Raw genomic sequence first — 18,229 nt, forward strand, 5'->3', positions numbered from 1 at the left:
TTGTCCTTTTGTTTAATAGATCATTCAGTATGTAAATTTGTCTTCACATAAAACTTTGTTACTATCTATTAACAAATTAACTTAAAAATGCTGGATATTTAGTCTTCAGAAACACTTATGGCAGGAGAGAAGTCCATCATTTGAATTAATGCATATAGCTGTTGATGTGTATTGTGTTGATTCTTAATATCTATGCTCTATATGTGTGAAATTGGACCACATAAAAGCAGAATTTAGGCAATCCTGCCAAAAGGAAGTGAATTAAAAGGAAGAGAAACAGAGCCTTTGCTAGGAGAAAATTGTCCTGTCTCCAATTCAAGTCAGTGTCAGAATGTGAAAATGTTTACAAAATGCTCATTAAAAGAAAAAAGGATTGCAAGATAGAAACAAAATCTGGTGCACAAGTTTACACTAGGAAGATAAGAAAGGCTGGGCCCCTATAGAGGATTCTGCTATCCAATTACTGCAACCTGACTTTTGCGGGGAGAGGAAGAGTGGTAGGGGGAGGGAAACCAAGAAGAGTTTCCAAACTTGTCTGTAGTGACATGAGACATCTACGTTCCACAAGATAAAACTGCCACTTGGAGCTCAGGAGAGTTAAAGCTGCCCCGGTTGGCCTGGGGGCTTGAGCACAGTCATGGGCGCTCTGATCCTGCAGCTGTGTGCTCTTCTATGCCTGGGGGCTCACTGGGTTTCTGGCAGCCCCATCATGAGCCTGGAGCAGTCTCCTCTGGAAGAAGACATGCCTCTCTTCGACGATGTCTTCTCAGAACAAGATGGAGTCGACTTTAGCACTCTGCTGCAGAGCATGAAGAATGAGTTTCTCAAGACATTGAACCTGTCTGACATCCCCATGCAGGATTCAGGCAAGGTTGACCCACCAGAGTACATGTTGGAACTCTACAACAAATTCACAACAGACCGTTCCTCCATGCCATCTGCCAACATCATCAGAAGTTTCAAGAATGAAGGTAAGATCACCTTTTCACTGCTGCCTTATGGCTTAGATGTTTTCCCAAAAGTAGTAAGTAAAGTAATAACATATGGAGATACTAGAGATATTTTCATAAGGCTGTGTGTACACAGATACACAAAAGCAATGGATGTTTTATATTGTTTTCATCATTTCTAAATGTTATTAAAAGGCATCAAAGAATACCATTCAATCCAAAGTCACAAAGTGTTTATCATTTTTACATCATAAGTAGCTCATTAGCATTTTTTAATTTGGATTAATACTATACTCAAAATTAATAGTGTGGGGCCAGAGCGATTTATTGGGCATTTACTTTTCACAGGGTCAACATAGGTTCAATTCCTGGCAGTCCCATATGATCCCCAGAGCACTGTCAGGAATAATTCCTGAGTGCAGAGCTAGGAATGACCCTTAGCACTATTAGGTGTGGTCCAAACTTTTGCAAAAAAGGAGAAATTAATATTGTATTCCTACTACACGTTTGCTACTTTCCAAACTACAAATTTTGTTCACTTCACTTAGAATAAAAACTGACCAAAAAAGCCACAGAGAGCTGTGATTGAGTTTCCCCTCAAACTTCGGATAGATTTCTCTTTTCAAATCATATTTAGGAGATGTGGAATAGGATGGTAACATTTTAGAGATTCTAAAGTGGTTGCGTGATTGATCTGACTCATATCCTTGGTACACTGATTTTAGTTTCCAGAAAGTTCACACGGTCTAATTAATAATCCAATTTATTTTTGTGTGTATATGAAAAGTAATTTATAAGCTTTTTAATAAGCCTTATTGGTGGTGTTAAAAGTGTGTTTTCTCCTCCACAACTCTCCCCACATCTTTAAATTCAGTAATTAAATATAAAAACACAGATCGACTTTCTGTTTAATGTTAACAGACTAAACTTTTCTATTTCTAATATCCACAATAACAACTGTAGATATGAATAACTGAAAAATTTTAGTATTTACTACTTATGTTATTATAGTCTTTAATTAGGCACAAAAGAAATTTTAGATCAATGTTGACCAGTAGTTCTTAAAGTAGAAAGTAGTGGAAAATAAATAATAGCTCAGGATTTTGAGTTTTGACAGTGCATTAGCTTATAGATGATTAGATTTAGTTGAACCTAAATTTTCTCATCCATGAATTTCAGATAATATACTTATATTACCCAACTAAGAGATTCAAAAGAGGTAAACATTAGAAAGCACTCCATTTTCTAATAAGTGCTTAACAAAACTACTAATTACTACTAATTAATTTTTGAACTGCAGGCATTTGAGGAAATGCTGAGTCCTCTAGACCTTGAGATATTATTTACCTTTAAATTTTAAATTCCCCAGACCTTGAGATACCGCTACTTACCTCTAAACTTTAGTTGACTAATCAAATTGGTAATATTTAGTAACATTGGATATGTTATTTAGCAGCACTTAGTAATATAACGGAAATGGCAATCTGAAATTACAGATTTCTTCTGGAGGTAAGTTTGAAAATTGAAAATGAACAGCTTTCTTCCAGAGAGATGTCCTCATGTTTCTGAGCCCTAAGGGCCTGCCTCTGAGAATGGGTGGGAAACATGTTTATATCCTCCAGGGAAAGAAGGAGTATCCCCCTACACACACACACACTTCTCTCTTCTGTTGTGGGAGGACTAGGAGGATTCAGGTCAGGAAGTGGAGCTTAACAGAACTTGTTTCAGGAAAGTCAGGGCAGATCTCTTACTGGACAATCCAGATGCCCACACCTCTCACAGTGTGTGGGTGGAAATGTGAAACCTCAAGATCAGAATTCTGCACTGGGCTCACCCTCTTGGCTGTTTCTCCCTCTCTGTTCAGCTGCTTGGTTACTGCAGCTCCCTAATAAGAAAGATCCTTGGTATAACTGAAACCCAAGCACAAAAATTTGTAAGTCTACAACTGTACCTCATGATGTTTCACTAATAAAAATTAAAAAATTAAAATAAAAAAATTAACTTAAAAAAGAAAGATCCTCAAAATAACTAATGTGAAATAAAAAAAATAAAAAATTAACTCAAAAAATAGAAAGATCCTCAAAATAACTAATGTGAAAATAAGCCACATTCATGGTTGAAAATGCTTGACGAGCTACTACCACTATTCTGACTGATTGAAGCTCAGTTTTTGTTTTAAACTTTTAAAGTTTTTTTTCCTTTTGGTTTTTGGCCACACTTGGTGTTGCTAGAATTTACTCCTGGTTCTGTGCTCAGGGACCACTCCTGATGGGTTCAGGGGACCATATGGGGTGCTGGGAATTGAACCCAGGTTGTCTGTAAGACAAGTGCCCTAGAGGCTGTTCCTGCTCCAGAGGCTCAATTTCTTATGCTATAAATTAAACAGAATAGTAATACTTTTATTTTTAATTGTAATAATTAAATAAGGAAATATTGCAAAGTGCCTGGCACATGAAATTATATCAACAAGTATTAATTGCCTTGCTCTGAAATGTTGCACCTGTATTCATTGCTCTGAGTGCATAGGCACCATGCACATTGAACTTATTTTTTTTAACAATTTTATTGAAATATAATCAACATACAATAAAGTACACATTCAAATTGAAGTGTTAATATGATAGGAAATAATGCTTGTAAGCATCCACTGAAAACATCACTACCATCAAAATATGAAACTTCTCTTATACCACCCAAACTTTTGTTCATTGTAATTACTTCCTTCTTTTACTTTTTCTTCATTTTCCCATGGATTAAGCAATATCATATTACTCCCAAATTTCTTGCCTTTTCTTGTTCTCTGTTCAAGGGGAGTCAAATATTGTTTATTTGTAGGAGGGGGATGACAGCTGCCAAGCCACTTGTTATTAAGGACATTTGTTATGTTCAGAAGTCAATTTGGTCTGGTGTCCAGAATCATCAGTTAATCAATATTTTTAAGTGTTACTTAAAGTCATCATGGTAGTTTAAAGGCATAAAAAGGAATTTAAATGTGATACAGTTCAGTATAGTGATAATCTAGTTGGGAAGATCCAGTCTTAGTAAGTCAATTGATGTTGACTTGCATGCAGCCGGGGTCCCTGGCACTACCAGGAATGATCCCACCACCCTGCAGTGCTGAATATGGCTGAATCCCTGCAAAGAAAAAGAGACAAATGAAGGGTGGAAGATGTTGCTCAACAGTAAACTTCTTCCCTTGCATGCAGTAGACCTGGATTCAATTCCTACCACCATAAAAAAAAGCAACTGAAATACAAAGATATAAATAGCAAAGGAGGGATACACAGGGTAAGCATTCTAGTGATCCTAAAAGGAATAAACTTCCTTATAGGGAGGTGAAGAAGGGAGAGTCCACAGGGAAGGGTCACAGCTAGAATGGTAGCAATTAAGGGGAAAGGGTTTCTACAGATCAGAAGAATACACCCAAGGTGCAATGTACCATAAAGCAAAAGTTGTTTGGCAAATTGCAAAGACAGTAGTTTACCTTCAATGGGGGAATATAGGCACCAAGAGATAGTACGGCTGTTAGTATGCATACCTAGCATGAACCTGATGCACCTCTGAAAGCTCCCCAACACCTCCCAGGTGCCCCAGGGGTTTCCAAGCAGCATCACATCCTCTGGCTGTTATATTGAATCTACAGCCCTGTTGACCCAGAATCTCCCATGTGGTCCCTAAATATCTTCAGCACTGTTTGCAAGTTCCCCAACCCCAAATAAAGAAAAATAAACTAGAGGGTGTAGAACTTATTTAATCTCTCAACTAGTATCTATTGAGCAATTGCATTGCACTGCAAAGGACGAATGGGAGCTCTCACTGTTAGTATAGTTAGCTGTGACCCTTCCCTGTGGACTCTCCCTTCCTCACCTCCCTATAGGAAAAAGTGTGACAACAGCTGGTTTTGAGATCCATGCCAGAGAATTTAACTTCATTCAGCTGAGCAGCGTTTTCCTCTGCCAGTTTTAGAGATGATTGTTGGTGGTACCCAGAGGAAGCTTTGAATCATATGAAATGTCTGTTTTGAAAATGTGGATATATTTTTGTTCATGTGTATTAGGTAAAAATCCACAGAACTTTCAACTCCATTAACTACATTTCATAAATGCTTCTACTAGAGCCTGAACGATGGTACAGTGACTTGGGCATTTGCCTAGCAAGTGGATGATCTGGGTTTGATTCCCGGCACCTCATATGGTCTCTTGAGCCTGCTAGAAGTGATCCCTAAGAACAGAGTCAGGAGTAAGAGTCGAGCACCACTGGGTGTGCCCTCTAAACCAAAATAAATAAATAAACAAAAATTCTGTTATTTGGGACAAGTACAAATAAAATTATTTGTATATTATACAAATAATTTTCTTAGATAAGAAAAATATCAAAGCGGACTATCTATAGAAAATACCCCATTGAAATAATGAACTTATATACATGTGTACTGTTAGAAAAGTGCTGTCAAAGATTCTAATAACCCTTGGCTGGCTAATATCTAGCATCCTTGGTGTCATGAAACCCATTGATGCTCAATGCCCTTAAAGTTTCCCCATACTGCTTTGATGACATTTGGAGGCATGCTTTCAAGGTTGAATGTCTTTTTACAATTTTATTTTATAAATATTTTTTAATCACCCATCTATGTCAAACTCTCCACCAGAAATGAAGAGTTCTAAGTTTTATAACTAAAGCAATCTAACTTCAGGGTATAATTTTCAAGCATTTCCCCTTGTAGCAGACAATACAAACAGAATTAAGTTCTTATGATTTCATTGGTATTTGGTTATCTTGTTGGCTTCATCAGATGTTAGTGTATAAATCAGAGATTAGTAACCTTTCATTTTTGCGTCACTCCCAGCAGTGCTCAGGGATTCCTCCTTGTTTTGTACTCAGGGGTGCTGTGGTGCTAGGGAGCAAACTGGGCTTGCTGACATTCAAGACAAGTACTTTACCCTATGCCATATCTTTGGCCCTAAGGTCATCAACCTATTTCAGCAAAAGGTCAGATACATAGTAAATATGTTTTCTTTGTGACTATTTAATCTTTGAAATTGTAGCATAGTAGTACCCACAAACAATACAAAAACAACTGAGAGAATCTAGGCTTCAATAATACCTTATTTCCCATAGAAATATTATTTCCCATGCAGGTGGTCTATGAGCTATAGTGTTTACCAATTCCTGGTCTACATGGAGGTTTTTCAGGAAGAACAGTGTCCAGCTAACTATCTACTAATATCACGCTATTATAAATGTAAATGTGAAAAGTAATAAGTCTGTATCTTTGAAATGTTTCTAGAAAAGAACCACCACCACACATCCCATTGGATAGCTAATCAGAGGTTAGATAATTTGGAGGCATTTCCTGCATAATCTCTAAGGTTCTTCCAAGTCTATTACCAGGTGATCGATATTCTACTCAAAGCTTTCATAAGGCAGCCATTCTTCATTTTAGCCTTGAATCTTTAATTCAGTTTTGCATTTCATCAGGTACATTTGTATCAGAGAATGCTGACTTTGAGTTGATTTTTTACATTGTTCTTCTCCCCTCATTCATGCTATCAAAGATCCTATATGAAAAGATCCTCTTGTCTTACAAATAAGCATCTGTTTTTCTCTGATACATATTGAATATCTAACTTTTGCATTTCCCTCTCAGATTTGTTTTCCCAACCAGATAGTTTTAATGGGCTCCGAAAATATCCTCTGCTCTTCAATGTGTCTATCCCTCACCATGAAGAGGTAATCATGGCTGAACTCAGGTTGTACACACTGGTGCAAAGAGATCGCATGATATTTGAAGGAGTGGACCGGAAAGTTACCATTTTTGAAGTACTAGAAGGCAAAGAGGACAATGAGGAGGAAAGAAGCATGCTTGCTTTGGTGTCTGGGGAAATCTATGGAACTAACAGTGAGTGGGAGACTTTTGATGTTACTGAGGCCATCAAACGTTGGCAAAAGTCAGGCCCATCCACCCATCAGCTGGAGGTCCACATTCAGAGCAGACATGATGAAGCTGAAGACACCATCAAAGGACAACTGGAAATAGACACCAGTGCCCAGAATAAGCATGTTCCTTTGATTGTAGTGTTCTCAGATGACCAAAGCAGTGACAAGGAGAAGAAAGAGGAACTGAATGAAATGATCTCACATGAGCAACTTTTGGAGTTAGACAATGTGGGGCTGGATGATTTTTCCAATGGACCTGGTGAAGAGGCTCTTCTGCAGATGAGGTCAAACATCATTTATGACTCCACTGCCCGCATCAGAAGGAATGCCAAGGGAAATTATTGCAAGAGAACCCCACTCTACATTGACTTCAAAGAGATTGGTTGGGACTCTTGGATCATTGCTCCGCCTGGATATGAAGCCTATGAATGTCGCGGTGTTTGCAACTATCCACTTGCAGAGCATCTCACACCCACAAAGCATGCAATTATCCAGGCCTTGGTCCACCTCAAGAATTCCCAGAAGGCTTCCAAAGTCTGCTGTGTGCCCACCAAGCTAGAGCCCATCTCTATCCTCTATTTAGACAAAGGTGTTGTTACCTACAAGTTTAAATATGAAGGGATGGCCGTGTCTGAATGTGGCTGTAGATAGAAAAAGAGTCCTGTGACATATTTAATAACTTTAAATGTGTATATTTTGTGTTTCTATTTAATGAGATTATTTAATGAGATGTACAGATCATAGATGCTTGCTGCCTTCGGGAATCTGACAGGTCAGTTATAGGAAACACATACTCTACAGTCTTGTCCCTTCCTTCTCAATCTGTTTTTAATTCAGAGTTGCCACTTCTAGAAAGTGTTATCTCTAACAGAAGTGGCAAGCAAACTCTTACTACTTGTCTTTTATGTCCATTTGAATACAATGACCCAAAGGCAGAAATGCAGTGTCAGGAGATAGATATTTATGTTGTATATGTGTACATAGATGAACTTGGTTCTAGAGATTATACTCACACATACTCGATCAAGTGTGTATATATAAAAAGCCAATAATATGTTCTTAGTCACCTCTTCTCAAAGTAGGATTTATGTTTTATGTTCAAGACCATTAACACCAGGAATGTAAACATCGAAGAAAGTGTTAGATTTCCAAATACTATCGGAAATATAAGTGTAACTTTTATCTACTGAGCTTCTGCCTTAGCTCAGAGCCAGAGGGCCTGGGAAAGGATGCTGCATGTCTGAGGGGAGGGGTTATTTTGTTAACCCAAATGACTTCAAGAGGCAGTCACCTTAAGGCACAATGGCAGACAATGAACCCTTGAGAGATTAATGTGCTCTAGAGGACAGCTCCTGGTCAAGAAGGGAAAACAGAGAGGATGGCAGGATGACATCTATTCCTGAGATACTAGGAAAATAAGGCCACTTGTGTTGGCTTTAGTGCTGCAGAGGGTAGAGGAGGTGGAAGTGGGTCTGGGGAATGAGGGGGAAGGAACATAGATGGTATTCTTGGATGTGTTTGGAAAACAACAAGCAGTTCTAATTGAAAAATTAAATCTTTTAGAAAAAATAAAATTGACAAGGATTAGAGGAGGAAAATCAGAAGGAATCTGTTTTTTGTATTTGTTGTTTCTTAGTGTTTTTTTCCCTTCAGTTCTTAACTTTTCTACCTGGTGTCTGCATCTCTGCCTTTGTTCTTTTCCATCTTTTCCCTCTTTCTTCTTTGCCCCGGTGCCAACTGTCCTCTTCCTAGCCTGTGTCCCCAGAGCTAGTGGGTTTGCCTTGCTCCTGCTGCAGTCTGAAAGGGACCGTGTGGCATCATGAGCTCTCAGAGTGAAAGGAGTTAGTGCTCTAGCTTTTAGTCATCTCGAACTCTCTGATTCTTAATTAGATTTTACTGCAACATCCCCTACGTATGATTTTGCTCATGAAGGATATTTATTTATAAGAAAAATAAAACCAAGTTTTGAATGGATACATTTAAATACAAAGATCAATAACTACACAGACAAATGACTTGTAAGCCAAATCTGCATTTTACAACCAAGTTTACCCCAGTAACAACCTGCAGTTTCCCTGACTCTCCCCTTTCTGCAGTCCTCCCCTTTGAAACAGGCAGGACTAAGGGACAGGAGTGGTCTTGTGAATATGCCAGCACAGGTTGGAAGGACATGGAGGTTCTGGCTTTGGTTTCTGCACCTCCTCCCTTCACCCATACATTTTCACGGGAAGAACCAGTGAAGTTATCAAACTGTTTTGATACCTCCCAGCAGGCAACACAGATGGTTCACACTAGGATCAAAACTGGAGTTCCCAGGGCATTGTCCCCTTCTCACCCCGGGGAAAGCTTTCCTTGGAGTGTTTGTACTATTTATTCACCCTGGGACACCATTTGTCTCCCTTTCACACATCTCTCAAAGTTATGAATTCGTACTGCACTAGAGCATAGAGGCAAGAGAGATAAATTTGAAGAATATTTTGCCTATTTTGGACCTTTGTTCTATGTGTTATTTGCCCACAGTCTCCAGGAGGCAAATCCTGGAGAATCCATTGCCCTAGAAGAGTGTATCTTGAGCATTAGTGAGTATGTAGTGATTGACCATTGGAGATGGCCTGGAAACTCAGAATCATTCATGGACTAACTTCCATATAAAATGCTGTGCAGATGTGTGTACATGTATGTGTTTCACTGGCTCTTGTTAGTGACACTTAGTGTCCCCTGGGGTATGAAGCATGTCCTTCCTACCCATGGTGCACACTGTATGGTCCTTCTCATCCTCCATAATGGACTTTAACATCCCATAGAACAGAACCTCCACTGAGCAAGGTAGTTCTGGCTAGATAAAAATCAAGCAAAGTTATCTTTATATGTAAAATGTATGACAGTGGTTGCTGATAAATGTTTTACAGTTTGAAATCTGGGAGATTAGGGCTGCTTTGTGGATTTTAATGGTGCAATTACTCCCATCATGGTACCAAGGTGATGTCAAACAGCCTACAAAATTCCAACAACAGTGGGATCTGAGGAGCCTTGTGTGCTAGATCTGGCTTCCCCTCCCTGCCATTCATAGCTGCTGACATATATTACTGATCATGTCACGCCATGTTCCCCACCATGCTCTCTGTCACTTTGCAGGTTTCTGAAGAAGCCTGTTCATGAGGGCTAACATGATTTTCTTCCTTAAGGAAAGGACCATATAATGGATACTCAAGTATTGCTAGTTGCATTTCTTTGTTTGCTTTTCATTAAAAAAAGGACATAAACCAGTTTCTATCAGTTCTCTTGCAGCACATCTTATCCATATCACCTTCACAGAAGTCCTGAAATAGTTATATTCTTGAATTCAGAATGCCTACTTAATAGCTTCTCTGCATAAAGATTCGAACACCCCATGCCAGTCTTTTTTATACTTCATGGCAGTATCCTTACTGCTGAAGTTGACAAGCCTTTAAGACTAAAGGAGAATTATAGAAGAGAGACTTGGGAACCCGAATCAGAATATCCACTTAAGCATTTCTAGGCTACCTACTATTTATTGATGGATGTATTTATTTTTGTACTACAGTGTAGATTATCAAATATTTTATTTTTATGTATTCAATTCCCTCATGGATAATATGGTTGTATGTGTTTCTCAAAAATATTTTCCCTTGTATGGTTCCTTTACAATATATGACCTATATTTTCATCTCTCAATTTGCATCCAAACTTCCTGTTATTTTTTTAAGGCTTCTTGCCACAAGCTTACCATAACTTGTATATTTTTGTCTTGCGGACATATTGGGAGCCCGTTAGCATACTTGCTGATTTGTAAATAGTACAGTTTTCACTAACTTGTAGGAGTTCCAGAAAATATGTAACCAATAAAGTATCATGTTATTCCATGAAATGACATTGCCATTTTACTTGGAAAAGCAAATGTTGTGATGCAGTGAGGAACTAAGGGCTGCTGCTCAGTGAGTGGAGACAGTACTTGATGGGTTCTTTTCATTCCCTAAAGTAGGTGCTTACCCTCTGACCTTAATCTATTGGCTTCACAGACCTACCAGTTCAGAGACTGTATTCAACAAATCTCTGACATTGGACCAAATAAATATACTATCCAAGTAAAATATGTTAACCAAGTGATTCTAGGAAGAATCCAACTCAAAGAGAAATACCCAATTCTTTCTCTATACCTAATTGTTGGCCTGCCAAATTTAAAGGTAAATATTTTTATCAGAACTGTTAGTACATGTATTTGGTATTCTTTGTAATCTGTATCTTTCAAGCAACAGATATTTTCAAATAAGTGCTTAGTCATTTGTGATGGTGATGAAAAATGAGCTGGACTATGACTTGCTGCTATGTTTTTTGGTCCTTGACAAGGACATTTGATTTCGCACATTAGATGGAAGAAAAGTTGATCATACTGCACAACAGCAGCAAGGAAAGGGAGTTTCTGGATATGGAGTAGAACTGGAAGCTAAAAACCTCATCAAAGAATGACTATGATGAGCTTGTTTCTATCATATTCCGTGGAAGCTGGCCTGATGGCCATGGGAGAAAGACATGCCTGTCCACTTCATGAATTTCATAAACCTGGGGAAACAGTGAATATCACCTTCTGTCAGGACTCAATTGCATTTCTATAGAAACTGCTAATTATCTATGTCTAAATTCACGCATATGCAAGGGAAGATGGAAAAAATATTTTACATTGTGTTCAAAAACTAAATGTGGACATTCAGATTTATCTTGTTAAATAAAATGGAAAAAATATTTTGACAATAAGTATTCACAGTTAATTTTTTTCTGGAGATAAAATCACATTGTTTTCATTCTTTCACAAGTTTTACATTTTCTTTATACTTACATTTCATAGCATATTCAGATGAGATAAAATTCCCTGGCATGTAAGTGGTTTGAAGAGACATCCATTGGGTTTAGCTACGGAGTGGTCTTACAAGAAAGGGAGATTCTATTGCTACATGGTTCTTATTTTATACAACTGTGTTTAAATTCCACTAATACCAGGCAGAAACACACAGAAGATAAAATCAGTTCCTTTCTGTCAATAACTGAGAAATTTTTCTTCTTTGAATTTAGAATGAAGAAGAATAAAGAACAATAATCTCCGCCCCTCTCGGAGAGCCCGGCAAGCTACCGAGAGTATCTCGCCCGCACGGCAGAGCCTGGCAAGTTCCCCGTGACGTATTCGATATGCCAAACAAAGTAACAACAAAGTCTCCAATGGAGACGTTCCTGGGCCCGCTCGAGTAAATCGATGAACGGGAGGGCCTCGAGCAACTTTGGGGAACCATTTAGGCTAAATCCCACCCATTGATTATTGATCCTCATTGAGTCCCAGGCTTAGAAGAGACTATTGCAAGTTAAGAATGTGCTGGACATTCCCTGGTAATTCACCAAAACACTTCCATATTTTTCTCTGCTATTAGAAACAAGAAGGCACTGCACTAACTTCTCTGGGTACCTGTTATATTTTTAGAACATGGACTCAATTATACTCAGTTTACCTATTACTTTTGGTCTTTATGCACTCAAGTCACTGCAGGAAAGACAAAGAGAGCTCTTTTCTACTTAGAACTCAAGTCTCTCCTAAACTCTCAGTTTGTAACTCTTGGGACTGCACCATACCATCTGACCTATAATCTTGAGAGCCCTTCTGGGTTGCAAATAGCAAATAGCTCTCCTGAGTGCACCCACTATTTTCCACTCCTGTATGTTCCTGTGTATTTGAACATGTGGCCAGGCACAGGGTTTCCCTTAGCTTCATGGAAATAGATGGAAGTCCTGCACATGGTCCAGACTTATATCCCAAGGGGACAACAGATGGATTGACAGACAAATCCTGCTGCCTGTTGTGCCAATATGTTCATTTTATCATGATGAAGAGCATAGAGCATAGAGACAGTTCCAGGTAGGTAAAAATGCTCCCCTAAAAATTATTTTTTGCCACTGTTGAGAGAATCCTCTAGTGTCTCAGCTGACCAGCCATAGCTGGCAATTATGACAGCAGAAAGCAGAGCTCTTGCACCATTCTTATAGGTGGTGCAAAGGCTGTGCTTAGGGAGGAAAGGGAGTTAAGAATCAAAGATGAGTTTTAGACTGGGATGGTTAAAAAGAGCCAAGAACCTTTCTTAGGTCTTGATGCTGAATCTTTTAGCAACCAGTTTATTCTGCAAATTACTGCATTTCTGTCATCTTTTGGTGGAGTAATTGAATATATTTTCCCACATGTAGTCTAGCCCCAACAAGGTAAATGGGGATCAGTCTTATTCTGGGAGTTTCTTGTCAATTATTTAGCGTGGGATGAGTCTGGAGATGTGTAGCTACTTGTTATTGGGAGGAGAGAGCATAGTAAATGAAAAAGTAAAGATGAAGTAAAACAAAAAAATTTAAAGCTAAGATTACATATCATTTTTGGTTTGGGGGCCACCCCTGACAGTGCTCAGGGACTACTTCTGGCTGTGCTTGGGATTGCTGATCTTGGTGAATTTGTGAGAAAATAATTCATGAATAAGGCTGCATGTGACTCTGATCACATGGATCAGACCTACTTTCATACAGAAGTGAGTATTTGTAAATAAGGGACCTATTTGGAGAAGGTGAGAGCTTGTTAACTTGGGTGGTTATAAATGGATTATGTGATTATCTCTGATTCACTCTCCTGAACTGTCAGTTTACAAGAACCAGTTCCTGCCCTCTCTTAACCTTCCTCAGAGCAGCTACACAGTTCCAAAGTGCTCATCTCTTCCAAGGCGAAAATTCAGAAATGTACAATGCCTTATTTCAAGCTTACACTTAAGCATGTTTTTGAAAATCTTATAACAAATTTAGCCTGTTCAGGCCAAAGGACAATTCTTTGGTAGACACCATGACAGCAGCACTGTCAAATCAGGATACAGCAGAAAATCTTCACTCGGGGGCACAGTACCTGCTTTCTTGCATGGTATGAGAATGGTTTTTAGAAAATCCTGTTCTTACTCTTCACTGGTATTCCTTCCTAAAATAACCGCCTAATAGCATAATGAAACATCGAGTTTGAGGAACATCTTACAAAATAACTAGACATTACTCTAAAAACATGAGTGAAATGTAAAGAAAGAATTAAGCACTATTATGGATTAAAAGGCACTAAGGCCATAAGACATTAAATGGTATGTGAAATCCTGGATTGGCCCCAAGTTACCTAAAAATGGGCAGAAATAATATCTTTTCTATAACTTGACTATTTCACCATGTAGTTCATTTAGCTTTATCAAGTGAACACTCTCACATGACAACCACATTTAAAATGTTTTTATGTGGAATTACTTTTCTTTTTCTGAAACTATGAGTAGTTACATGGAGTAGGGTCTAGGTTTTTGCCCAATGCAATGACGACCAAGGAAGTAGGCAACATGAAAGATGAGATCCTTGTCCAGAAAGCAGACTCAACAGAAGGAAGAGAAACAATGGGGAACTCTGTTTCATCAGTGTGGTGAATTGATGGTAATGCATAAGATTCAGTAAAACATGTTCCTGAAATAACCAAGCTTAATACTCCATTCCCTGAAAAGAAGCATGCTTTTCAGGCAATAGACCATCTGTTTCAAGTGTTTAGAAAACAGATCTCCAATCACTGGTAATTTAAACTTCCTTATACCCCAGTTCAATGTTTGATAAGAAGAGAGTGCTAACAGGATGGGAACTGAGTTACTATATTAAGAAACCCAGCCAGAACAGAAACCAGCCCTCGCAGTTATTTTGTTTATGCTCCAGACCCGTCTGTTTTAATTAACATAATATTTACATGAGATCAACTCCTGTTACATCTTTTCCTGCAGCTCTTACATGTTTTGTTCTAACTTTCTGGGGTTTTGTTTTGTTTTGGTTTTAATTCTTACAAAAACACAATTGAGAATTTTCTTGAATGAAGTTAATACAATGGATTCACATCATAGCATTCTGGTTCCCAAATGCCAGTTCCATCTGCTTTCTGCGGTTGGGAGTCAGGTATCAGTCTACTAGATATAGCACAGGATGTCCAGTTAATTTGAATAGTAGATAAACAATAAGTAATTGGTAGTTTGTCTAAGTATGTCTCAAAGTGGGTAGGAGATGTGCTTGCACTAAAAAGGGCTCATTTGGCGCGGCTGTAGCAGTAGTACAGCAGGTAGGGTGTTTGTCTTGCACGCGGCTGACCTAGGTTCAGTTCCCAGCATCCCATACCCCTGAGCACGGCCAGGAGTAACTCCTGACTGCAGAGTCAGGAGTAACCCCTGAGCATCGCTGAGTGTGACCCAATAAGAAAAAAATGTTTTAAATAAATAAAAAGGGCTCATTTTCCTGAAATCTGAATTTAATTGGGTTTTTTTGTCTTTATTTATTACACCTGGCAGACTTAATAATCAGATGTTGTTCAGAAGCTTACATGAGTGGAAAGAAACTGTATAAAATGAAATAATTCTCCCTTCTCAGAAATCAACCAGAGGGTTACAGGGTTCAAGTAAGCAGAAAAGTTTTGAGACTTGAGACTGAATCCACTTGACCTTGTTACCTGCTAGCCATTGGTCCACTTTTTTTCCCCTAGAAATCTTATTCCAATATTCTTTTCTTCATATTGACTTTGTCTACTGTAGATTTTGTTCTTGTAACTTAAAAAGTCACTGCTGGAGATAAGGATATGTGCATTTTAAAATGTCATTGCAAGAGTTGCTACTTAGTTTCCAAAATGTTGTATCAAGTTATAAAGACTCTACTACCAGCTGTGTAAAAGAGTGCTATTTTCATACAGTTTCCAATTTTCAATGCTACTACTTTTCTCACTGGATACAACAGTAAATTATGTTACCTGAAAAATGCATATTTAAGCCCTTACCCCCAGTCCTCAGAATATGTAACCTTGCCTGGAAATAGGACTGGCAGCCATGTAGTCAGGTTAAAATGAGGTCATTGTGGTGAGCCCCAATCCAATATATTTGAGGTCTTCATAAAAAGGGGAAGTTGCACAGAGGCAGATGTACACAGAGGGAGAACACCAAGGGAATATAAATGAAGAAGTCAGTCAGCATGATTCTTCCAGACAAGGAAATTTAAGTTACCAGCAAACCACCAGTGTCTACAAAAGAGGCAGAAACAGATTCTTTGAGAGTCTTCAAAAAGAGTAATTAAATGTATTTACATTGATTTATTTAATGATTAATGACTTTATGTATATGTGCAATTAATGTTTCGACTTACACTATCAATAATTTTCTCCAGCTTGTTTCTTATCTTTGAGCTTCTCAAAAGTATTGTATTTTCTTTTTTTTATTTATTTTTTTTATTTATTGAATCACTGTGAGAACAGTCACAAAGCCTTTCAGTTCAAGTCTTGGTCGGTCATACAATGATCAAATATCCGTCCCTTCACCAGTGCACATTTTCTACCACCAAGAACCCCAGTATATCCCCTCCCACCCACCCCTCTGCCTGTGTGGTAGATTTCCACTATACTCTCACTCTCTACATTAGTCACATTCAATATTACAACAAAAGACCCAATATTATTATTTGGAATTTTCCCCAACATTCAGACCTGCCAAAAGGACATCATTAGATAATTTGTTTTCTATTGCTGATTATAAAGAGCATATGATGTCGTGTGGCCCCAATAGCAGCCATGCGAATTTGGATTTCTGATATTTTAGTAATAAGCCTAGAGGGATTATTGCCAAAAGCTCCTGGATTCCGAGATTGGTTTGTGTGCCTCTGGGATCATGGTCATTCAGAAGCCAGAGGAGGCATTTGAGGGTGGCAACCTGGGGCATTCTTATGGCAAGGAGCAGGGCCAATTCTACCCCCAATCCCATGAGGCCCCATGTGCCTCGTCAATGCAGTCTCATACCTGGCTGTTCATTAGGCACTAAAAGATGCAGGCCACCATGCTGCTGCCACAAGGAGGGACAGGAGGAGGGACAGACACCCTTCCCCTTGTATTTGCTTTTCAAAGTACATTTTTAGTAACATCTGTCAGTCATCTTGGTGTATGTTCTCTTGATTTTGAGCATCATGCTTATGAATAGTTTCTCCATCTCAAAATTATTAAATTAAGGCTCTCCATTTCTACAGTAGAGCACTTGCTTTGCATATAGAGGTCTTATGTTAGATCTCTAGTCTCTTAAGCACCGCTAGGTGTGACCCAAAATGAAAAAGAAATGTGATCAAATAAATGTTTAACAGTTTTGGAAGAAAAGGAGGTAAAAGTAATAGGAGAGATTTTTGCTGAACCATAGAGATAGTAAAGCAGATAAGGTACTTGTTTTGCACACAGATGACTGGGGTTCAATTCCTGGCACCACATACAGTTCCCTAAGCACCACCAGAAGTAATTCCTGAGCACTCAGTCAGGAGAAGGTCAGTCAGTAAGGAATAAGTCCGTCAGTAAGGAATAAGTTTGTCAGTAAGGAATAAAAGTTAGGAGTAAACACAGCTGGGTGTGCTCTCTCTCTCTCTTTCTCTCTCTCTCTCCCCCAAAAGACAGACAAAGGGGAGGGCTGGACGATAGCACAGCAAGTAGACAGTTTGCCTTGCATGCAGCTGACCCAGGTTGCTTGGATTCTCAACATCCCATATGTTCCCCTGAGCACTTCCAGGAGTAATTCCTGAGTACAGAGCCAGGAATAACCCTTGTGCATCACAGGGTGTGATCCAAAAAGAAAAAAAAGATAAAAAGAGAGAGAAATGTACCTGAAGCTAATTTCATAGCATCTAGGATCTAGGTCTGGAATACATGTAAAGCTTCATTTTCTTTTGTGAGTTCTATAACAATAAAACTCCAAATTTATAATTGCCTCACAGTCTGTGACCTGAGGACTAATTGCTTCAACTTCCTCTAGTTTCATGCAATGTCCTGGGAGCTAGGAGTCCCCTGGATTCGTCTGGGCTACTGTGTTCTGTCAAGATTTCAGACAGTCTTCCTGGGTACTCCCATTGTCGATTCCCATGTAACAAGCCATGTCCTGATCATGCTGGAGCCACCAACATTCATTTAATTTTATTAATCTTGAAGTTGATTTGACTCAGAAAGGAGATTCTCCCTTGATATTTAACATCAGATGGTAGAAGGGTTGTGTTATCTTTAAGGCTTCCTTGTTGCAGTGGAACTACTGGTCTAAAGACCATGCAGTTCCTTAGGTCTTCCACTTTTTCTCTGTGCTCTTAGGTGGCTAAGTTGGAGGAATCAGTCTTGTTATATGGAAGCAGAAGGGATCCAAAGTGCCTGTTTCAAGAGCAAGACTGTTAGATAACCTCCAAAGTCATGGAGAGTCCCTGTTATGTTCTGTTTGGTAGGTATGAGTCATTAATGCCAGTTCATA

General features: G+C 38.8%; 1 protein-coding gene across 1 annotated transcript; it reads left to right on the forward strand.

Annotated features, from left to right (window-relative positions):
* The first annotated feature begins 637 nt into the window (after positions 1-637).
* BMP10 (bone morphogenetic protein 10) lies at positions 638-7,538 on the forward strand. The gene is made up of 2 exons (XM_056128758.1): positions 638-971; positions 6,598-7,538. The coding sequence occupies exons 1-2, from the start codon at positions 638-640 to the stop codon at positions 7,536-7,538; spliced, it is 1,275 nt and encodes a 424-aa protein (XP_055984733.1).
* Positions 7,539-18,229: the final 10,691 nt, after the last annotated feature.

Source organism: Sorex fumeus, unplaced genomic scaffold, assembly GCF_029834395.1.
Source record: "Sorex fumeus unplaced genomic scaffold, SorFum_2.1 ptg000006l, whole genome shotgun sequence".
NCBI classification, from domain to species: Eukaryota; Metazoa; Chordata; class Mammalia; order Eulipotyphla; family Soricidae; genus Sorex; species Sorex fumeus.

Coding starts and splice junctions, on each gene's coding strand:
- BMP10 (XM_056128758.1), top strand. CDS start 638: ATGGGCGCTCTGATCCTGCAGCTGTGTGCTCTTCTATGCCTGGGGGCT. Junction 972..6,597: donor CAGAAGTTTCAAGAATGAAG/GTAAGATCACCT, acceptor TTTCCCTCTCAG/ATTTGTTTTCCCAACCAGAT.